The 24,874-nt window shown below is 37.7% G+C and overlaps 1 protein-coding gene across 1 annotated transcript; it reads right to left on the bottom strand.

The window, feature by feature from the left end:
- Positions 1-743: 743 nt before the first annotated feature.
- On the bottom strand, positions 744-2,434 carry LOC121977527 (mitogen-activated protein kinase kinase kinase 17-like). The gene has a single exon (XM_042530053.1). It carries the CDS (start codon positions 2,117-2,119, stop codon positions 866-868), a length of 1,254 nt encoding a protein of 417 aa, XP_042385987.1. The 5' UTR covers positions 2,120-2,434; the 3' UTR covers positions 744-865.
- Between the last annotated feature and the right edge of the window lie 22,440 nt (positions 2,435-24,874).

The following is a 24,874-nucleotide window of genomic DNA, read 5'->3' as shown; positions in this document are numbered from 1 at the left end:
CTCAATCTCTCTTGAACGTGTTCAAGTGAAGGGATGTTAGAGCATCTGCAATGCAGATGTTAAAGGGTGTTATAAAAATCTCTTGCTATTAAAAACATTGGGAAGGGGGTGTTATAACACCCTTTACTTGAACGCATTCAAGCAAACGGGGCTAGCCCACCTCATGCGTATATTTTTTTTTAAGTTTTTAAATTTTATTTACTAAAAAATTAAATAAAACGATTAATTTTTTAACGGCTAATTCAATTTCATAATTATACGGTAATTTAAAATAAATTTCGTTTTTACATCTTTATAATTTTAGCCGCTCAGTTGTAATTTTATTTTTTCAACTTTATAATTTTAGGTGTAGTTAAAATTTTATTTTCCTAACTTTATAATTTTAGCCCCTTAATTGTAATTTCATTTTCTCAATTTTGTAATTTCATTTTCTCACAAACATCTATTTTATTTAATAAATATATTAAAAATAATATTATTTTTGAAAAACAATAAAATTATATTTTTAAAAGTAAGATTATTATTAAAAATAATAATAATAATTTAAATATTTTAAAACATATTTAAAATATATTTATTTAATATGATATAATTTTAAGATAATTAAGTGGATAAATAATGAGTGTTAATATTAAAAGAAATATGGATAAAAGATGATGTTGTGATAATAAATATGTGATAATGAATCTCATATTTTTTTGGATGAGATGATAAATGTTATAACGATATTATGAATACCCTTATAATACCCTTTCATAACCTTTTTAACATAAAAAAAAGATGTTATAACACCTCTTTAACAGAGCATTATGGATGCTCTAACACGATGCCAGTTCCTTGTCATCGAGTCACCGGCTGCCTATTCTCAGCAAACCGCAGCTCGGTTAAAGACAAGACACGAGACGAGGCGATTAATTGCCAGAAAAAAGAGCCAATACCAAATCTCAATTTGGATTTCCCGCTTATGCTGTTCTGAAACGGAATCAACGCGGCAACTGCAACTACTCTCGCTTTTACATGAATTACAATGACTAGTAACCAGCCCCTTCTCATATGCCGAATCATTATCGAAAGAATGAGAGATTGTTTCAGCCCCAGTGCGTTGGGTTTCGTCGCCGTCGTTGCTCCTAATTGTTACCCAAATGTTATCCCACGTCCAGTCAGGAATGCTACTGCAGATCAGCTGATCGATCCTCTCAGACGGTTTATCGGTGGCGGGGCATTCGTCGGCTTCCTCATCGCCGTCCGGCACAGACTCCCAGAACGCCTGGTTCAGAGTGCTCTTTGGGGATACCTCCAATTTGGCTATCGATGAGGAGGAATTCACGAACACGTGCTGGAGAAGTTGCTCTGCCGTCCACCGCTCTCTGGGGTCCCTCGCCAAACACTTGGTCAGGAAGTCTTTCCCCTCGCAAGAGAGCCAGTTCGGTATCTCCGGCACTTCCTGCGAGAACGCAATCCGGTGAACAGCCGCGAGGGGGTCGACGACATCGGGCCAAGGGGCGTGGCCGGTGGCCATCTCTATGACGGTGCAGCCTAACGCCCACACATCGGCCGGCGGCCCTTGCCCTTGGCCGCGGGCCACTTCAGGGGCCATGAACACGGGCGTGCCTCGCAACCTGCAGTATGGCTCGTCGTCACTGTTGCGTTTGCCAATCGGAATGGCGGAGCCCAAGTCGGCGAGCAGGGCGTGGCCCTCGGAGGTAATTAGGACGTTTCTCCCCTTGACGTCGCAATGAAGGATGCCCCTGGAGTGCAGGTGAGCCAGGCCTCTGAGGATGTCGCATGTGATTGACCTAATGGCCAAGTCATTCAGGCGACCTCCTTTCTTGGCGACATAGTCGGATAGTGATCCCTCTGCTGCGTACTCCAAGAAGAGGTTGTAGTAGAGACTGCTAGAGGGTGAATCCCAGCTGATATCGAATCCAAGACAAGCGACTAAATAAGGAGAATCGAGGGATGAGAGTAGGCTCTGCTCCCTCTGCAGCGACGCTGAGTGAGCGGCCAACGCCGACTTGACGGAGAAAACTTGCCCTGTGGAAAGATGGGTAGCGATGTAGACGGCCGAGGAGGAGCCACGACCGATAAGCTTTCCCCGGCGCCACCCACTAATTCCCATTTTACAATAGAAGAAAAGGTTGTTATCTTGTCGATTAAAGCAAGGGGCTAGGCGGACGGACGGATATATAAACGCGAAGAAGAAGCATTGAGAGTTATGATTTTGGCAGCGGGCACACTGGCCAAATGCCGAACACCTTGCGGGCCTTGGCAGCTGTAGAAAACATTAAATTATTAATAAAGATTATTGCCCAAAAACACTTTGGCAGGATGTGGGCAGAGGAGGATCCACGTTTGGATTGATGACGTAAAGGTTTCTCTTGTCCAATTCACTACTCAGTGGAGGGATTGGGTGGACGTGGGCGGCCATGGTCCAACGAAGCAAGCAGGATTGGGCGTATAATTAGGCATCCGCCAACCTCAACAACCAAGGAGGCGGAGGAGGCATCATCCCCAATTACTCAAGCAAAATGTCGACGGAATTAATTTATGTGCACGGTTGGATTGGATTGGATTTTACTTTGTTGATCCACCGTGACTCTTCCACGTGCTTGTGACCTATTATTATATTTTTATTACCAGACACAGACACGGTGGGAAAAGGAGGAGGTAGAGAGAATAAGAGGGAGGAGGGTTCGTTGGTTGGTTGGTTAGTTGATCTGTGCCATCCAAAAAGGCAGCTGGCACTTACATGTTGATACTTGAACTAACAGACTTAAGTGATGCGTGACCTGCCAATCTATTAATGACTTGGTGAACAATAATCGATGTTTTTTTTATATGTTTACCAGTTCAAGTCTGATTTTATTTTTATTTTATATTTGAGAAGAAACATGTCTAGTTATATTTTTTTTTAAAAAAAATTGAAGATGATTGATTACGGTCACGCTTCCTTGGATGATAAAAAAAATTGGAGCAGAAGAGAAGCAGAATCCAAATGGCAACTCAAAAGGCACAAACGACGTGGAAGAGCCAATCAATGTGGCTTGGAAGCCAAACAATGATACACATCTTGAGTTGCCAGTGAAATCGCCAAGAGGCCATCTTCGTGGGTGATACGCCAATGGCTTTGCGCGGCATGCGTCGGTGGCGGATATGGCGGACCTACCTTTTGGTTGGTAGAGGGGCGGACCACGTCGGTTGAAAAGATGCTAATGCTGTGTGGACACAAGAGGCACGTTTTTTAGGCGTGTGGCTCTGGGGAGATGGGACATCCAAATCAAACTGCCGGTTTGTTTTGGCACCCTTTAGTTTCTGCTTTTCTCTCCCACAAGCAAAGGAATAGTACGTTTCCGAGTACACTGGGCCTATTACCATAAACCATCCATGCTAAATTAATTTTTATATTATCTAAATTATTTAAAAAGATAAATGGAGTTTAAAATTAACTAAACTATTAAAATGATTATTAAATTTGACTTGATTTTTTTAACTTAAATTTAGTTTGACCTTTACTTAAATTTAAACTTAGTTTAGTTTAACTTGGATCTTTTTCTTGTAGAGGTTAGTTCAAGTTTGTTTAACTATTTAAATCTTTTAATTTTTAATCTTATTTGATTCATTAGTGATCTTGATATTATAAATTTATTTATCTATTTTGAAATATTTTTATTTATTTATAAATTTGATAAGAATTTTATTAATGAACATTATTCATAAATTTTATTCTCGAATAAGAATATCATTCGTGAATAAGATTTGAACTTGTAAATAATTCATAATACTTTCTTTATAAATATTAATGAATTGAACATAAATATTTACGATTATTCTTTTAATTTAATAAGTTGTTCATGAATTGAACAAATGAATCAAGATCTCTTTCTTATATACTAGACCCATTCTACAGGGACCAACTACAAAAAAAAAATCCATAACCTGTTAACTATCAATTAATGTTAACAAATCAGGTTATTGGATTTACACATGTAATCCACATCTAATAGTCTAAACACCCCTTAATACTATTGGCATTGGGTGTACAATATGTAACCTAGGGTTTTGATATATGACTAAGATTATAGGTTAGCTGTGATCTAACCAGTTGTGTCAAGTTTACTCGTGCAGGATACTTGATAGATGTTAAAGTCTTAGTTGTGAACTAGGTAGTGACTAAGTCCTAGTGGATCTTGGCATCTAAGTTCTGATTGGGAATCAAGCATGAGTTAAGTCTTGGTTGGAGACCAAGGAACAAAATTCCTAGTTGAAGGCTAAGTGAATCAAGTCTAAGTAATTAAAGCTTGATATAAAAAAATTTCTAGCTGGAAGATAGGTGAATCAAGTCCAAGTGATTAAGGCTTGACAGATAATTCCTAGCTGGAGGCTAGGTGACTCAAGTCCAAGTGATTAAGATTTGACAAATAAAATTTCTAGTTAGATGCTGGGTGAATCAAGTCCAAGTGTATAGAATCAGTTAGAAAGTGATTGCTTGGTAAAAAGTCCAAGTGTGTGGAATCATCTAGGAGCTGATGTTTGACAAAATGTCTAAGTGTGTGGAATCAGTTGGAAGTTGATTGTTTGGCAAAATTGAACTAGACGGGTCAAATCTAGTAAGTGTGAGTTGTAGGTATCTTATGCATAAAATAATACATAATGCAGCAGAAAAATGACCCCTCCAGAAATCCTTACGAATACCTCATTCTACATTTTAATACTCGGTCACATAGAATTGTTACCTTTGTTGTGTGAATCGGTACCTTCTATTGGTACCCCAAGGTAGTTTTGATGTGATCAAACGAGTTAGATTAGATCCTATTGTGTTTAACCCTGTGTCTGAGTGTGCAGGAACTTAGGAGCACAGGATGTCGAACAAAAGACGCAGCTAGCGAGAAGGACGACACGGGAGAGAGCGGACGGGCTCGGTATGTCTGAGGGACGAGGTGCTGTGGAAGAGTACACCGGCGGACGAGAAGAGAGCGTGTGGTGTTTCAAAGGGACGAGAAGTCGGAGTGGAAGATTGCTCGAGGAGCAAAAGATGCAGTTATCCGAGGGGTGAAAAGCTGTGGAACAGTATACTAGCATATGAGAAGAAAGCAAGTAGTGATTCGGAGGGACGAGAAGTCGAAGTGAAACTTTGCTCGAGAAGGTCGGAAGTTGGGTTCGGGTGAGCCCTATTCCGGATGGCTAAAATCACCCAAGCGAATGGAGCCTGAGCGGAAGACGTGGACCGAGGCGAGCAAAATCGAAGGAGGCCCGGATCAAAAGTCAGTAAAAGGCTGACTTCTAATGCCCGAGGCGCCTAGACCAGTCTGAGCGCTCGAATCAGTCTGGGGTGCTCGGACTAGTCTAGGACGCTCAGACCAGTCCGGGATGCCCGGATCAGTCCGGGGTGCCCGGATTAGTCTAGGGCTCCCGGATCAGTCAGGGTGCCCAGACCAATCCGCGACGCCCAGACCAGTTCACGACGGCCGGAGTATGTTGGAGCACCCAAACCAGTTCGGGGTGCCCAAAGCAGGTCGAGGCGTCTGGACCAGTCCAGGGTGCCCGAAACCCGATTTTTATCTAGATCGACATGACTTTTAACCGTTACGTCAAGATAGATTTCTATCCCATTCCAGGTACTTGGAACACTTCAAGGTGCCCCGAGCAGGGCTATATAAATAGCCCTTCTCTCAAAAGCTAAATATGAAAAATAAACTGTGAAACAACACTTGTACGCTTTTAGTTTTTTGTTTATCTCTCTGATTCTGTGTTGCCATTGTTGTAAAGAGGCTTCTTCGCCTGAACGAGAAATTAGTGCGCTTTACTTTCTTGGATTAACAACCTCCCCTGTTGTAACCAAATAAATTCTTAGTGCCTCTATCTTTTAGTTTCTTTATTATACTTATGCAAGTGTTATATCTATAAAGCTGTAAATCCGAGAAAGATCTTTTTTTTTTTTTATGCAGGGGTTATTCACCCCCCTCTAGCTGACCACCAAGAGACCCAACAAGTGGTATCAGAGCCAAGACGCTTCAGGAGGACTAACCGTCGAACGAAGTACACGAGATGGCCGGACCGAGAATCTACCCACTAGTATTTGAGGGGGAGTTTGCTTTTTGGAAATGTCGGATGGAGATATATTTTAAAACCAATTTTAATATTTCACTAACAATTAAATATGATTTTGATATGCCCAAAAGCAAAGAAGGAAAAGAAATTGAGAAGCATCGATAGACTGAAAAGCAACGCAACGACTTCATGGCTAACAGTAAGGTTGAGTTCCACCTTCTAAGCATTCTGTCTGCCCAGGATGTCGACAAAATCAACAATTATAAGAATGCAAAAGAACTTTAGGAAAATTCTTAAAGCTCTACGAAGAACCAAAATTAGCTGAATCCAACTCCCCGATGAACTTTGAGTCATTACCAGAAGCAGAAAATGAGGAAATTGTCGAAACTACTCTCATAGCCGAGTACCTACTTGAAGATAAAGAAAGTTCTTCAGAAATGAGCATTGAGAGAATCAATGAAGGGGGAGCAATGTTGGAAGAAAGCAACTCTACAGGGGGAGCATCAGAAGTCAACAAGGTAAGTCAGATATGATCTCTACCTCTTGACCAATTGTTTAATTTGATAAAAATATTGTCAAAAGATTCTTGTAAATAAAAATAAAAATAAAAAATAAATAATAGAGAATAATGAGTTAAAAGGAACTCTAGCAACAACTTGTCGATTAAAGGATTTTGACAAACTAAAAACAAAAAATGAAATGTTAAAAGAACATACACAAACTTTAAAAATTTCTGCATGTTCAAAATTCTTTGCTTCGAGTTCTATAAATTATTATAGACTAAAATAAAATTTTAAATATCATAATGGGTAAATTATAAAATTGTCAAAACCCTAAAAATTTTCTTATTAATCCGGTAGAAAGGAATCTATTTTGGATTTCAAGATCATCCATGTATTTTTGTAATTGATTTTTTAAAAAAAACTACAAAATTCTTTTTGAGTTTAATTATTATTCGAAATTAATTTGATCCCAATTTTTTTAGAAAGAGAAATTCAATATTCATCTATAGAAAAAATCTCAATATTTGAATTTTGTTATTCAAAATTTTCAAGAGTTATCCCTACTAACTAAGAAAACTTTTCTGAAATTTTTTTGAGTTATTTATCTAAATACAATTTTTTTAAAAAAAATAAATTAAAAATCTTGAAAATATATTTTCTTTTTTCAAAATGCATGCTCTATACATTTTTAAGAAAATATTTCAAGATTTCTAAAATTATTTTAAGCCTTTCAATTTCAATTTTTTACCCTTAGACTTGTGTTTAAGATTCACCAAATTTTTTAAGTCATTTTAACCTTATAAATTTAGAATTTTGTTTGTTAAATGACTTAAAATTCTTGACAAGTTACCCTTAGACTTTTGAAGTACCCCACCTTTTTATGTGATCAAAGGGGGAGAAGGAAAGATTAAGTCTAGGGGGAGGTAGTTTAAACTTTTTTCAATTTTTGCACTTTAATTGTAAATTTATTGCTTTTACTTTATGCTAGTTTACCCTAACTTAACTTGGGTTGCTCACGTCAAAAAGGGAGAGATTGTTGGTACCCCAAGGTAGTTTTGATGTGATCAAATAAGTTAGGTTAGGTCATGTTGTGTTTAACCTTATGTCTAATTGTGCAAGAACTTAGGATCACAGAACGTTGAGCAAAAGACGCAGCTAGCGAGAAGGATAGCAAGGGAGAGAACCGACAGGCTCGGTGCGTCTGAGGGACGAGGTGCTGCGGAAGAGTACACTGGCGGATGAGAAGGGAGTGTGCAGTATTTCCGAGGGATGAGAAACAGGAACGAAGGATTGCTCGAGGAGCAAAAGATGCAGCTGTCTGAGGGACGAAAAGCTATGGAAGAGTATGCTGGTGGACAAGAAGGAAGCAAGCAGCAATTCTGAGGGAAGAGAAGCCAGAGCGGAAGTTTGCTCAAGAAGGCCGCAAGTTGGGTTCGGGTGAGCCCTATTTCGGATGGTCAAAATCACTCAAGCGAGCGGAGCCGGAGCGAAAGACCCAGACCGAGACGAGCAGAACTAAAGAAGGCGGCCCAGACCAAAAGTCATCAAAAGGCTGATTTTTGATGCCCGGGTCTCCCGGACCAGTCCGGGGCGCCCGGACTAGGTTGAGGCGCCCAAAACCCGATTTTTATCCAGATCAATGTGGCTTTTGACCATTGCAACGGAGATAAATTTCTTTCCCATTCCAGGCACTTGGAATGCTTCTAGGAACCCCGACTAGGGCTATATAAACAGTCCTGCTCTCAGAATCTAACTATGAAAAAGAAACTGTGAAACAACATTTGTACACTTTTAGTTTTCTGTTTATCTCTCTAATTATGTGTTGTCATTGTTGTAAAGAGGTTTCTCCGCTTGAAGGAGAAATTAGTGCGTTTTACTTTCTTGGATTAACAACCTCCTCGGTTGTAATTAAGTAAATTCTCGGTGTCTCTGTCTTTTAGTTTCTTTATTATACTTATACAAGTGTTAAATTTATAAAGATGTAAATCTGAGAAAGGTATTTTTGTTTTGTTTTTCTGCGGGGGCTATCCCCCCCTCTAGCCGGCTGCCAAGGGTCCCAACACTCCCTGCAGCAACTTTGATTTGGATGCAAATTTTAGTGCGATCAGAACATTCGTGCCTCTATGGTATACACACGAACATATTTTCCGTTCGTTGCATAGACTCAGATTCATAGAAGAACCACCTTCGTGATGCTAGCCACTTGAGAGGTTCGACCAAGGCAAGAAGAAGAGGAGGGACAAGAAGATCAAGAGTCTCATCAACCAAAATGCAATGTCCTAAAAACCCTTTATATTCATCTAATGAATACGGGTTTTTGCCCTTTGGTCTTCCTCTTTAATGCATAGTTAATCTTAATTAATTATCTTTAATGGGTTGGATTATAATATTGGATTAACCATTAATCCAATAAGTCAATCCGTATCCATAACCCAATAAGCATAAACATCTTATAATTGTATCTTAGGGCTAATACTAACATGAGTAACTTCACATTCTATATCATACTCATTAGTATAACAACCTACAAGGAAATATATTTGACAGTTCCAGGTAATTGGATAAAATTCGAGGGCAACTAGTTGGTGATAACTCTCAACAAAGGGATTTCAGAGGGTTCAAGCAACCGTAGTTGGGACGAAGCTACCGGAGCATACGGGAGACCGGAGTAGTTTCTAGGCAACTAGAGACGGGGTTATTAGCAATCTGAACAAGGTGGTTAAGATGAAGTTTGACCCCTACCCAGGTGACCAGAGGGTGTCTGAGCGACCGGAAAGTTTCATTAGTGTTATCTTACGGATAGGAGTTCCAGTAATATCAACACCTCTATAGGCAACCGGGGGAGTTCTATATAAGGAGTTTCGAGGTAAATCTTGAAAATCACTCATCTACATTGAATTCATTCTTATTCTAGTGCTCTAAGTGCTCCTTCGCCTTCTGTGCAGCAACACGCAGTAACACCTGCTTCATTTTTTATCGCCAAAACCTATAGTAACATTTTTATTTTCAGTGTTGCCTTAATCTATTTTATTAGATTCTTTTTATGTAAGGATTTCTCCACCTAGGAGAAATTAAAAATAAGAATCACATTTTATATATATTGTGTGTTTATATTTCTGGTTTAATTGATCAATTTGCATCCTTAAACTGTTAGCTAAATTCATTTGCATTTTTTTTTATTACCTTCGTCTTACTTGATTTAATCATTCTAAGTTTAATTTATTTTTACTGTGCTTACTTTGATTGATTCAACTGCTTTAAATTATAAATTATTAATGTTATTCACTCCCTCTCTAGCATCAATTTTGATCCTACAAATACAAATGTATTATATCACTTAATTGAGCCTTAATCTTAATAGCAATTGTTGAGTGTTATGAATTCAAGTATTAGCCTACAAAATGGAGACTAAATCCTACAATCTTTCACTTAGGTTATACTTAATATTGTATACACCACACAACATCTTAGTTGAGCTCAACATGTCAATGCTTTATGAGTTAAATACCCCTTGAATAATTTGGTCCATTAATTCCATTAGTATAGGGATAAAAATTAAAAGTCAAAGTTGCTCTAATTGTAACAAGGCCATGTTGGTGCAATCGACCTCCATAGTTTTAATAGTTTAGTTTGAACAATATGTTTAAGAGAATTTGTTCAAGGATGACCAAATAAACTAGATCATGGTTGATCAAGTTGAGTGTAGAGTCCAAGCAAAGATTAAAAGTGAGTGAGATGTCCAAGTAGGACCAAATACTTGGCATGTTGGTGGAAAGACCTAGTGGGATTATGTAGTGCAAGTCCTAGTGGGACTAGGTAAAGGGAAGACTTGGTTGAGAACCAAGCAATGAAGTCCTAGCAAGGGCTAGGATGTGGAAGTCCTAGTTGGGAACTAGGTAGTGGAAGACCTAACAAGGCTAGGTAGTGCAAGACCTAATTGAGAACTAGGAAATAAAAGTCTTAGCGGGGCTAGATGGTGGAAGACATAGTTGGGTACTAGGCAAACTAGTTGGAAACTAGGTTTAGTCCAAGATGGGTAAGCTAGAAGTTCAACAGTTGGTAAAAAGAGTTAGGTAAACCAAGTACAAGGTTTTACATATTTTTCTTGTTGTTTGCTTGTTTGTTTTTTTGGGTGACACTATTGGGAATTGGTCTGGGTGATTAGACCCATGGTTCGATTGACCAAAAGTTGAAATGATCGAGTTCATGCAAGTCTATCCTTGGATAAGTTCTAACTGAGATCTAGGTAACCATAGGATGTTAAAGTCGACTGGAGGGTCAATACTTAGTTCAAAGAGGATCAAGTTTGCAACTGAGTCGACAGAGGTCCAGTCGACCAGAGGGAGATCCAGTCAACCAGAGAAGTGTCAATCAAGCTATATAAAAGGAGAATTGAGGAAACATCTCCAAACATTGCTTGCAATCAAGATTCTCTATTCTACTGCTCGAAAAGTGCTCAAGTTAGGCTAACATGATTCAGGGAGCACTAAGAGAAGTGTCGCGAGACTTAGGGATTTAGACCGGACATTGTTTTGTATTTGTGATTGCTTTACTAAAACTTCAAGAGATTTCTCGACCTTCAAAGAGTGTCCAGAAAGGAGAAACAAATTAGTGGACTTACACTGATTGCATACCTTGGATGTACTGATCGTGGGACATTAGGAACCAAGTAAATCTTGTGTTTCTTTTAGTTTAAGTTATTTCATTCCTCTACTACTAATGACTGATAGAAAAAGAAATGGTGAAATGCAGTTTTGTTATTCACCCCTACCCCTAGTGACGAAATTGGTCATACAAATTAGTATCATAACAGAAGGTTCTTCACTAGTTTAATTGCCTGAGGAGCAAGCTAGAGGTACAATTTTCATTTATTTTATTTTTTAAAAGAAAAAGTGTAGAGAAATATAGAATACATAGGAAAGCTCAACTGATGAATCTACGAGCCACCACCATACGAGATGAAGAATTTTGAGTATTAGAGGCCTACCATGGAGAGCTTTGTCCTAATGGTGACTTTGATAGTTGGGTCACAATGAAGTAATCTTCTTAAGGATCGAGAGAAGATATAAAGTTAATAAATTTAATTGCAAATATTTTACCTGATGATATTTTTTGCATGTTAGGCAAGCTTGAACATGCCTACAATCTTTGGACTCGATTGATCAAGCTTCACGAGAATCCATCGAAGATAGAAGATCATGTCGAACTCAAATCCGAGTCATCAAGGGTCAAGATAAATGGTAAAGATTTTAAAGTTAATTTAAAATTACACATAATTTATTTTAAGTGTAGGAAGAGTGAACACCATAAAAATAAGTGTTCTATTCATAAGAATCGATCTACACAATTGACGACAAAGGAAGAATTGATATCAGGGACTTGGAAAAGCAATGACCAAGTGGTGTGCTTCAAATGCAAAAGGACAGGTCACTATAAGAAAAAATGCCTATAGAGAAGATCAAAAGATCCAAGAAGAGCGATTAAGGTGAGTGATTTAGTTATATGAAAATCATGTTTTTGCTATGCATGCAAATAGTAAGTTAGATCCTTTCAGATTATGTTAGTAAATTGGATATGCATGATAAATGTACTTTAATTTGTTCTAAGATTTACATCAAGGCAATAAAAACCTTGGTGAAATCAATCAAAATTTTAATTTGACTAATCAAAAGACTAATATGAAAGATAAACTAATTAATTCATATTTAATTAATAAATTAATAAATTAATAAATCAAGATAATCTTTAATTAAATAATTCCAACTTAATTAATAATTGATCCTATCCGAAAGTCGATGTGATGGAAAGCTGGGGATATGGCGCTCCTGCTGATCGCCTGTAGACTCTGCTCCGACCTGCAACATAGATTACGTTAGTGTTGAGCCAGGGAAGGGGTCCCCGGCATTGACCCTCCGACGCTCAAGTCAGTCACCGGTAATGAAGTAGAAGGTGGAGCAACAAGAATGAACAGTAGCAAGAACAGTGTCTATCGTGTATTGCGTACCTTCGCCGATACTTGGCCCCCCTTTATATAGAGCTCTTGTAGCGCGCGTGCACGCTCCCCATATTGGGTGCTACTTAGAATTCTGTTCTGTTTCCCCTGTACAAAAATTTGTACAAGCACAGAACTTTTCCTAGCAGCTCATGTGCTCTACAGAAGTTAAACTTGGATTGCAAACGAAACTTAATATTTTTAATCCAAGTTGTTCTTCAGAAGTTAAACTTGGATTGGAAACGAAACTTAACATTTTTACTCCAAGTTCAACCCATGTGTTCTTCAGAAGTTAAACCATATTATAGAAGTTGATTAAATATCTATTTCAAAGATTGGCTTTCAGGTTAAACATGGCGAGACACTCGACCTTCTTGGGTATGAGATCATCCACCACTTTCTAGACAAAGCCTTTTAAAGAAATTGAATATTTAAACTTCTTACAGTAACCTTAGTTTTAACTATAGAGACCACAATAGAAACATAAAATCGAAACACAAAATTGAAACATAAAATCGATAGCCTCTTGTGTTGGTATTTTAGGATCCATACAAAGAACACAAACTAATTATACAGCGGAAACAAATAATTAGTTATACCTTTCTTTGCAGCTAAAGATCTCTTGATCTTCTGTTGTATTCCTCTCCTCCTCTTGGACGTCGTGTGGGCGATGATCTACCAAGATGAAATCCACCCCGAACCTTCTTCTTTGCCTACAAGTTTCGGCCACCCAAGGAATGTCAAAATAGGAAACTTCCTTCTCTTCTTCCCCTCCAAGCAAACCGACCACAAGAAGATGGAGCTTGATGTGCCGCCGGCCTTAAGAGAAGAAAACAAAGGGAGAAGAGAAAGAGAGAAGGACCGACCACCAAGGAAAAGAGAAGAGGGAAAGCTTAGGTTTCGGCCCTAAGGGAACAAGAGAAATATGGAGATGTGTTATATCCATAAGGCACCTCTACCTCTCTTTTATAATCCTTGGTCATGGCATAAAAGGAAATTTTAATAATAATTAAAATCTCTCTTTTAAATTTCCTATTGTGATGGCTACAAAAGGAAAGTTAAAAAAAATTAAAATCTCTTTCTTTTAAACATTGTAGATGTCTAAAAAAAGGAAAGATTTTAAAATTAAACTTCTCTTCTAAATCATGGTTACAAAAAAGGAAAGTTTTATAAAGATTAAAATCTCTCTTTTTAAACCATTATAGATGGCAACAAAAAAGGAAAGATTTTAAAATTTAAAACTCTTTTTTAAAACCATGTGAGATGACTTTAAAAAAGGAAAGATTTTAAAATTAAAATATTTCTTTTAATCCTTTGTAGATAGCTATAAAAGGGAATATTTTAAAAAATTAAAATCTCTCTTTTTATTTCTTTAGTGGACGGCCCCTTGCTTGGTCACCAAGCAAGGCTTGGCCGGCCACATCTTGGACACCAAGATGGACTTGGCCGACCCCTTGCTTAGGTACCAAGCAAGGATGTGGCTGGCCCCTAGCTTAGGTAAGAAGCTGGGCTTTTGGTGGATAAAAAGGCATTTAATAAGATGCTACAACAAGGACCTAGAGAAGGAATTGATTTTGGCCTCCTGATAGACTTGAGCTTCCTGTGTTCGACCCGAACACCCAACTCAAGTTCATCAATAAAAACTCATACCATTAAGGAGTCATTATTGAACTACTGCACCAATCCCATATTACATTATGGGTTCCTTCTTATCATGAGTGCGTTAATCTCTCTATGTTTAAGATATCGAATGTCCATTAATTAAATGAGTTACTAACAACTCACTTAATTAACATCTAGCTCCAAGAGTAGTACCACTCAACTTCATTATCATGCCGGACTAAGTCCACCTGCAGAGTTTACATGATAATCCTTATGAGCTCCTCAAGGGGACATCATCAACCTAGATTACTAGGACACAGTTTTCTTCAGTAATCAACAACACACCATATAAATAATATTATTTTCCAACTTATCGGGCCTATTGATTTAACGAATAAATCTCACCCATTGATAAATTAAAGAAATAAATACTAAGTATATGTTTATGTTATTATATCAGGATTAAGAGTATGCGCATCCATAATCACAGAGGTTCTGTTCTTTTATGCAATCAGTATAAAAAGAAACAACCTCAAATGGTCCTACTCAATACACACATAGTATAATAGTGTAATTTTATAGTCAAGATAAACTAATACCAAATTACACTACAACCATTCCAATAGTTTGCCCCAATCCATCTTGGTTGTGAGCTACTATTTATAATTTATAAGAAATTGATAACATGATCTTCTGTGTGACACCACACACCATGTTATCTACAATATAAATTAAATGGACAACTGCATTTAACTAAATACAGACATTTGACCAATATGATTCTCATTTCAAAATAAATGTTCATACAAAAAGCTCGGCTATTATTATACATCCTAACACCCCAAGGTGAGCATGCTTCCCAAAGTTTTCCTGAAAAGACTTGTTAGCAAAGTGTTCCTGACATAGTACCTTAACAGACCAAGCATATTTTTGAAGTGACAATGGAAGCCTCCGCTGTATAATCTTCTGGTTGTCTATACCTGGTGTCGGTGACACTAACTCCCAAAAGGATGTCGATGGATAACAGAGTATACTGCTAGGCCGAGCGAGTTGGCCGCTCAACCAGAAACTCGATGCTCTTGTGTACCGCCCGCTCGGCCAGAATGCCCATATGCCTGTGTCGCGTCTGATCAGCTAAAACACCCTTATGCCTGTGTCACGTTCGATCGGTCGGAGCTCCACTGTGCCAACGTCAGCTTGACTTCTATATATCATTTCCTCTGGCGTCCAACTCCTTTGAGCTTCGGTCATTTGTCACCTCCCTGTGTCAAAGGTGGGGTCGGATCGGAACCTTCTCCTCTCGGTCGGGGCATGCTCTCTCGACCGGTCGATGTTATCTGAGCATTGACTTGATCGCCCGACCGGCCGATGATATCTCAGCATTGACTGCCTTGACTTTGGCCTCCACCATGGCGGCTATCCTCTATGGGGTGGGGCCTCTCATCACCACATCAAGTCTTAATCGAACATAGAATGGTTCTGTGTGTTGAATTCAATAAGGGCAGTCGACTGATACTTCTTGCAGTTGACTGATACCAGCCTGAAACTATTTTTCAGTGTTGTTTGTGGCCGAGTCAGCTCATTTATATGTATAAGATCCATGGAAGATTAATACATGAGTTTAGGGTCAGTTTGATGATCAAGTTTTCAACAATTAGGATATTGTTGGAGCTTTTTAATGTTAGGCAAAGGGGGTGAGGGGAGAAGTAAGATTTAGTTAGGAAAACTTTAAGTACCTTTGCGTAGGGGGAGCCTTGTGATAAGTTCTTGAAAATCCCTGTGGTAAAATCTTAGCTCAATGGGGAGCTTAAGTGTAGAGGGAGCCTTGAGACAGATTCCAATGCATGTTTGAATTTTCCATTCGGCGATGTAAGTCCAAGTGTGTAACCTTGACAACATAAGTCCATTCGACGGTGTAAGTCCAAGTGTGTAGCCTTAGCAATATAAGTCCATTGGTTTTAGCATGTTTATTTGCTATTTGCTTTCCCTAACTTAAACGTATTGCCAAGCATAAAAAAGGGAGAGATTGTTGGAGCAATCCCAATGGTCTGTGGATCATGTGTTTTTATGTTTGGGAAAAGGGTTTAAGTTAGGTTCACCCTTGTATTTGATATGTGTATATGAGTGTGCAGGTTTACAGGATACACATATGACTCAGGTTGATGGCTTCAGGTCCGGTGAAAGATGGAGCATCCGAGGGACTGTCGACAAGGAAACAAGGACAAGGGACGAGGGAAGTGACTTCGAGGTATACGCGAAGGATGGCATTGGGACGAGCCGCAGGCTTGGGCCTATCCGAGTGACGAGAGCCAAAGGGAAGTAGGCTTGAAGGCAAGAGGTCAAAGCTGCAATGAAGAGTCAAGTGAATTGTAAGAGTGAGGGTCCAAGTACAGAGAGATTGTACTCAAGTACCGGTCAACTAGTGGTTTCATCAGTCGACTAGTTCAGTCGACTAGGCAGTCAACTAGGAGTGAATAGAATGCTTTTGTTCTCTTAGTCAGTGTGGACCAATCGACTGGTACTTTTACCAGTCGACTGGAATCGATCTGTTGGGATGTAACAGTCGAATCTCCATAGAGGGCAGTTGACTGGTAGGCGAGATTTTTCAAACCGTGGCCTATATAACCAAGGCTTTGGAGCTTAGTTAAGGCTGAGAAAATAGAGGTGGTTAACCTCTATTAATAGTCTACCAGTACCCTAGTTTGTCAGGAGTTCTTGTGAGAGTTGTGGTGAGGTTTCTCCACCCACAAGGAGCTACGTAAGCTAGCCGGAGGTCTTCCGGGGAGTAATCTATCGACGGATAGGGATCATCCACCTTACAGACAACCGTGGAGTAGGAGCTTTATCTCCGAACCACGTAAATTTGTGTGTCGATTTGTTTGCTTGTTCTTTCCTTTAGTCTTTAGCTTTCATATTTATATTTAGTATTAGATTTCCACTGCATAACTAACAAATATGTAGGAAAACAATCTATTTGGGGGCGTCGTCTATCCAATCCTCCTTCTAGCCGGCCATCCGATCCCCAACAGTCTCCTACCTACACGCTAACACTCGCCATTGGGGGCTGGCATAGCCAGCGTGACCCCTCTAATGGTCAAGTTAGTGCAGAGCCGAAAGAGAAATTGTTGTCTCTTGAAAAGAAGAAGACTTTAAAGAAGAAGTTGAGAAGATTAACTTAGCAGAAAACATAATGAGAAGAAGCTTCAATAATTACCCTTTTAGGCCCCCTTCTCTCGCTGCACTCACCTTCCTTATATAGTTGTGAGAAAAGCCTTCACGTGTAAAGCTTCTCCACACAAACTACCACGTGTACTAATTAGACAATCAAATGGGTGGGGATGTGAGACTGCCACTACTCTGCTAGAGGTATGGCCTTGTTCAGAGGGCATGCACAAGTATGGGCCTAACATTGATTTCCCCTCACCATGTTGAGGACAACACTTGTCCTTTTTGGTCGGGTCACAGGTTGTGTTGTTAAAGGCACCCTAGGCATGCTCAAGGAGTTAGGCGCACAAGACATTGGGAAAAACATCTTTTTCCCACGTGAGGTGGACCTTGTTCGTCAAGCGTGTGCCTAGGGCACCTTCGCACCTCAATTGAGGCGCGATCGAGGCACGATCGTGAATGTGAACCATTTCTGGATTTTTAACCAAAAAATCATTTCAAACCAATTTGGTTTGGAATTAGGGCACAAAGAAGAGAAGGATAGAAGGGAAGAAGAAAAGAATACAAGAAGAAGAAACTTGAATTTGAAGAAGAGTCATGTTGTCACCCAGGTATTTCCTCCGCCGTTGTTGTTGCTAAGTCGTGTTGTCGCCCATGTATGTGTTTTTTCCTTCTTTTTTTGTTTTTCTGTTCTTCACTTCATCTTCTTCTTCTCTTCTTTTTCTTCTGTAATCTTCTTCTTCTTGTCTTCTTCTCTTCTTCTGTTATTTCTTTTATTCTTCATTTTCACTGTTCAATTTTTCTTCGTTTCTTCACCTTCTTCTTTTCTTCTCTTTGTTCTGGTATCTTCTTTTCTTCCTCTTTTTCTTTTTTTTTTTCTTCTTATTGAGTTTTTGGTTCGTGTTCTTGTTGCCGTCTGATTTTGTTTATTTTTTTCCCCTATTTTTCCATTTTTGCAGGTTGTATTCTTGCTGTCAATTGTTGTCTGGTTTTGTTGCTGTCCGATTTTTTTTTTTGGGTCCTATTTTTTTTGGGTCTGGTTTAACATATTATATGAGTGTGAGTGTGTCAGTAGTTTAGTCATCAATCTCATATTCAAGAGGCGCACGCCTCGCACCTTGGGCTCTAGGAGCCCTTTGTGGCTCAGTGCACCTCACACCTCTAACAACACTAATCACAGGTGGACTTCTCATCACCATACATGAGACACTCCTTTGGAGCTCTTGTCAAACCTATGTTGATGACATCATTAGTAATAATAATAATCAGACTTCAAGAATGATGAGGTTTAGGGATTGGAGTTGGTCTTGAAGGAAATATTCTCGGGCGGGGATGTTCTTGCGACCCAGATCAATATGTAAAGGACATTCCTAGGATTCTCTTATATGATTAGACAGGAATGACACTATGGAGTAATAGATTGAAGCAATCTCCTTGAGAGCAGTAAATGTCCAGATGGGTATATTCCCAAGTGGGTAAACTATAGCGTCTTTCCAGCATGGGAATGCTCCCAAGCCGCAATGTCTATTTCTAGGGGATGTTCCCAAGTTGCAATGCCTTTATGGGTATTATGTCTTCTGGTTTATCGTCTACCTGCTTGTTCAAGTTTCTGGTTGGCACGCGTAGACCTATCTGGGTATATATGCTCAGGCGGGGATTACGAGGCATATCATAATTGAAACAAAAAAAATATGATATTCACACATAGGTGAAACAAAACCTAAGAAGTTAATGTAGTGCATGCCTAATGATCCCTTCAAACTTATCTTAATAAATGATAATCTAAAAATTAAATCTTAATTGTTGCAAGCATATTTAACTAATTAACAAATATAAATAGAAGAACAAACATATATTAGCAATCTAATTAATTATTGAGTAAAATAAAAAGTTAATATTATTGATAATTTAATTAAATATCAAAATATATCTACATGACACTATATAGTACTAAATGTTAGTGCGGGAAGCATCCGACAATCAAACCTGTGCTTTGATTATGTCAAATGGTTCAAAGTTAAGTTGCCTTGTTATCTAACAAGGTTTGTTGAGTTTGCAGGAAAGTTCTAAGTTGTCTTAGGCAAAAGTCCTAGAGAATTATAGGCAGGTGGAAAACCCTAGGTGGTGGTAACCCTAGGTGGTGGAAAGTCCTAGCTACGGTTAGGCAGGTAGAAAACCCTAGTGGGTGGTAACCCTAGGATGAGGAAAAACCCTAAGGGGTGGTAATCTTAGGTCGTAGGGGGTGGTAACCCTAGGCAGAAAGTTCAGTCAGTCTGGAGGACCGATTTGACAACAGGTAAACTCTCTTGAGTGGAGTAGGTGAGGACGTGTTCCTCGATGAGGGAACAATAGTCATCGGTTCGACCTAGGGTTTCCGGAGGAAATCCGAAATCAGAACCCGACAGTCCGAAGGTTGTCAACTTATTTGTTGAATATTATTTTGCTATTTATCTAACTCTGTTTTACAGGAAACTAACAATTCTATAGGGTAGACTTAGCCTTGATCAGTCGACCGAACAACTAGATCGGTCAACCGAACCCTAGTACAACAGGATCAAATTTCCAGATTACGGATCGGGTTCGATCAAGGGATCAGTCGACCGAACCTAGGGATCGGTCAACCGAACCGAGGATAAGAGTTGACCTGATCGGAGCTGGGGTGATCGGATCGGATGAGGAGGAGATCATCTGATCGATTGACCGAACATGGGGATCGGTCGACCAATCCGCTTCAGGTCAAACTTGATCCTGAGTTTCGAGGATCTGAATCAGATCTGAAGAGGCTATAAAAGGAGCCTCGGGCAGCACTTCGAAGATAATCGAAAATAGAATAACTTGTGCTCCTGTGCACTGGTCCGAGCACTTCAACAACGCTATGCTGTTTTGACAATTGACAACTACTTCCATCATCTTTGTATTGTCGGTATAATCTTTTAAGTTCAATACTTGTATTTACTTGTTTGTAAAGATTCTCGAGCTTATAGTGATTGCCATCGAAAGCACTCTCACGTGCAGGCCTTGGAGTAGGAGTCGACACAAGATCCGAACCAAGTAAAAGAAACTGTGTTAGCGCTTGTTTCTTTTTATTATTTTGCTGCGTATTCTGTGTGTTTTACGAAACAAACGAAATAACCACGAGCGCTATTCACCCCCCCTCTAGCTCTTTTTATCCAATAATTGGTATCAGAGTGGGGTCACTTCAAATTGGTGAAACCACCATTCAAGAATTTTTTTTCGTGGTAATTTTTAATTTTTCGGAGTCAATCGGAATCGATAAAATTGTCGTCTTCCGATTTTTTTTCTCGATCAAATTCTCTCGTTTCTCGAGGTCGGTGCAACACCACTCGAGCTCATTTTTTTTCTTATCCCACACTACTAATCCAAGACCAAGTCTTGGAATAAGTTTTCTTTATTTTTTTCTGTCGTGCTAGATTTTTAAATAGCCCACCAAGAAGGCTTCAGCATGGCTCGTCCGCCTCTCTTCTCTGGCGAAGATTTTGGTTACTGGAAAGGGCGAATGAAATACTACCTCTAAACCCAACTCGAGATGTGGATGATCATCAAAATCTGCATCTCACTCCCACTCGACGGTACTGGGAAACCAGTATCTTGTGAGAACTAGGACGCAAGTCTGATGAAGAAGGTCGAGGCCAACGCTAAAGCAACATGCACTCTACAATGTGGTTTAACAAAGGAGGAGCTAAACCGAGTAGACCTATTCTCAAGTGAGAAAGAACTATGGGAGAAGCTGATCGAGCTTCACGAGGGAACTTCCGACACAAAAGTAAGTAAAAGAGATCTAATTTTGAATAAATTATATAACATAAAATTGCAGGATGGTGAATCGGCAAGTCAATTGTATGCACGCATCAAAGACCTCCTCAACAGACTCCACGTAATCAGACAGAAAGTGGAGAATCAAGACATAATAAGGTACGCACTACACACTTTTCCAAGGAATACATTGTGGGAATCAATGGTGGACACCTACAAAGTATCTAAGGATTTGTCATTAATTAGACTAGATGAGCTATTTTCAGAATTTGAATTACACGAACAGATTAATACACGCTCGACTGAGAAAGGTATTGCTTTGATTGCAGGAATAAGCAGAATATGAGAATCAAAAGCAAAGCACAGAACCAAATCCGAGATCAAAGATGAGTCAGACTCAAAGGACAATGAGATTATCGCTGAACTCAAAAATTGGTATGAAAAATGTGCAAAAAGAAGAAGGTGACTCAATCGAATATGAAGGTCAAGTCTGGAGTTACATGCTATGGCTGCAACCAGAAGGGACACTACAAGCCGGACTACCCGAACCAGAAGCAATGAAGAAGGAAGGCCTTGAAAGCAACGTAGTCCAAATCATTTGAAAATTTCGACGAAGAACACGAGCAAGCAAGCTTCCTTGCTCTACCAGTACAAGCATACATTGCCGAAATAGAGTCCGAATCAGAAATCGAAGCCAAATAGAAAACCGAGTCCGAAAGAAGCCATTGATTCGTATCCCTTTCCAATGGGCCAAACAATGTTGTAAGTTCCCTAATTTTTGCTACTAAAATTGACGAATTACAAAATTTAGTTTTGTATTTATTAAGAAAGTTGGCCAAATCCAACGTCCGGGTTAAGTCACTCCAAAAGGAGGTAACAACCCTTAAGGAAGTGACTAACTCGAGTTATTTGACTGAGCAAGTTAAGGAAGAGAATTTGAATTTAAAAACTCAAGTCTAAGAACTCAAGGACTCATTAGAACAGTTCACTTTGGGTTCCAAGAACCTTGACCTAATTCTTGAAAAATAAAGGTTCGTATACAACCGAACTGGACTTGGATACAAGGTCAAATAAAGATTTGGATCCTACTTATCATTAGTAAATTGATCAAATAGAAACTTAGTCCAAGCATGGGTCCCCAAGTTAAACTTGATTAATCAAGTTGGACTTGGTCAATATTAGATCCCCAAGGATCAGATTCATTACCTTGATAGACCTTATCGAGGCTATGATCCAGAGGGAGCTAATAAAAAGACCATTTTTATCATAAAATAAAAGTGTTTGATGCTTGTGTTTACTACTTTATTATACATGCTTAGACTAAGCTAGATAAGGACCTAGGCGTGATTTACACTTGACTAGTTAGACCTAGGGGTTTCAAAAATAAAAATTAACTATCCAATTTATTTGAAAGACTTTGTCTAGAAGTGGTGGATGATCCCATACCCAAGAAGGTCTAGTGTCTCGCCATAGCCTAGAAGTCAATTTTTGAAATGAATATTTAATGGACTGATTGTAAAACCTGAGTCTAACTCAAATGTAAATTAATCCTTAGATGATAATCTAAATCAAAGATAAAATTAACTATCTCACAAAATCTTGTAAAGTTCCCTGGTTGATAATTTAGAAAAAGGGTGAAATGGATTTAGCTTTAAAATATAAAGTAGTTAACCAACCCCAAATCAATTAAAATGATTTCAAATTCTAATTAATTTCAAAATCTAATTAATTTCAAAATATTAATAAATCCTAATTTAAAAATATTATTTTTAAAATTATAATTATTTTCAAAATCATAATTAATTCCAAAATTATAATTAATTTCAAAATCATTATTTACAAAATTATAATTTCAAGATCATAATTAATTTTAATAAAATTAAAAATTATTAATTATTAATTTTCAAATCATAATTAAATTTTAAATTATTAATACTTAGATTTTAAAAATCTTAATTATTTTTAAAAGATAGCTAATCATAATTAATATGTAAGTTTATAATTTCAAACTTAATTAATTTTTAATATATTTTCAAAATCTTCAAAATTTTAGTTATTGTCAAATGTTTAAATCTAATTAAACTTATATTTTAAAATTTGAAATTCAAACTCATTGAAAATTCAAACTTATATTTTAAATCTCAATTTAATATTGATAAAATTAAAATAAGCTTAACCTCGTCTCACACACACTCATAAGCTGAACATGATTGATAACATAGAATGAGTGAGATGGAAAGTCAGGAAAATAATTAATAATTTTTATGTTTTTTGATTTACATGCTTGGACTCTATGATTCCCAAACCAAAATTATTTAAATTAATTTTTTTTTGCATTAATTAAGGGGAGTGAAAGAGGAAGTTTAATTTAATTTTTTTTTTAAAAGACAAAAACTAAGTATTTGATCAAGTATTTTTCAAAGAAAACTTTTATTAAGCTAATTTTTTATTTTTAAAAGCTAAGTGTTTAAGAAAAATTATTTTTTAAAAGTTAAGTGTTTAAGAAAAATTATTTTTAAAAGCTTAGTGTTTAAACAAAATTACTTTTAAAAGTTAAATGTTTTATCAAAATCCTTTTAAAGTTAAAGTTTTTTAAAAGCTAATTTTTATCACAATATTTTTAAAGCTAAAATTTTTTAACTTAGTTTTTATCATTTTTTTTAAACTAAGATTTAATCAAAATCCTTTTTAAGCTGAGTATTTTTAAACTAAGTCATTTTCAAAACATTTATAAAGCTAAGTATTCTTTTGAAAGCTAAGTATTTGACAAAATAATTTTTTCAAAGCTAAAATTTAGCTAAGTTGTTTTTTTTAAAAACTAAGTATCTTTAAAGTTTTTCTAAATTAGCCAAATGTGTTTCAAAGCATTTATTTTCAAAAGCTAAGCCAAGATTTTTTTTCTGACACACTTACAAACGCTTAAAAAGCTAAATTAGCTAAGTTTTTTTTTTAAAGTGCTATGCTTCACGAGGAGCTTAGAGTTAAATAGAATAAACATTTTTTCTATCTTTACGTGTAAAACAACTTTCTCTCTATTTGTTATTTTTGATTAATGTCAAATGGAGAGAGAAAAGTCAAAGTTAAGAATTTAAACATAATTATTATGAAAGGGAGAGTATAAGAATTTTTTTTATTTAGTTATGCTCATGCTTAAATACCTTAATTATCTTGTTATGTTTTACTGAACTTTGAACCATGTTGCCATAATCAAAAAGGGGGAGATTGTTGATGCGGGAAGCATCTCACGATCAAATCTGTGTTTTGATTATGTCAAAGGGTTCAAAATTAAGTTGTCTTGTTATCTAACAAGGTTTGTTGAGTTTGTAAGAAAGTCCTAAGTTATCTTAGGCAAAAGTCCTAGTGGATTCTAGGCAGGTGGAAAACCTTAGGGGGTGGTAACCCTAGGTGGTGTAAAGTGTTAGAGTGTATACTAAAAGGCTAGCTTTTATATAAACATTTATAAAGAATCACATTGGTCAAACATGTCTACATGCTAAGTATAGTTGTTCAATTATTTTATATTGTAGATAACATGGTGTGTGGTGTCACACACAGAAGATCATGTTATCAGTTACTTATAAATTATAAACAGTAGCTCGCGACTAAGCTGGAAAGGAACAAACCATTGGAATAGTCATAGTGTAATTAGGTATTACTTTATCTTGATTAATAAATTACACTAGTACACTCTAAGTGTATTGAGTATGACCATTTAAGGTAAGTTCTTTTTATACTAACTTAAAGTGTGGAAAACCTTAGGGGGTGGTAACCCTAGGTCCTAGGGGGTGGT

This window comes from Zingiber officinale, chromosome 4B, assembly GCF_018446385.1.
Source record: "Zingiber officinale cultivar Zhangliang chromosome 4B, Zo_v1.1, whole genome shotgun sequence".
Classification (NCBI taxonomy): Eukaryota; Viridiplantae; Streptophyta; class Magnoliopsida; order Zingiberales; family Zingiberaceae; genus Zingiber; species Zingiber officinale.
The sequence above is the reverse complement of the archived record's forward strand: the minus strand, read 5'-3'. Positions and strand labels throughout refer to the sequence as shown.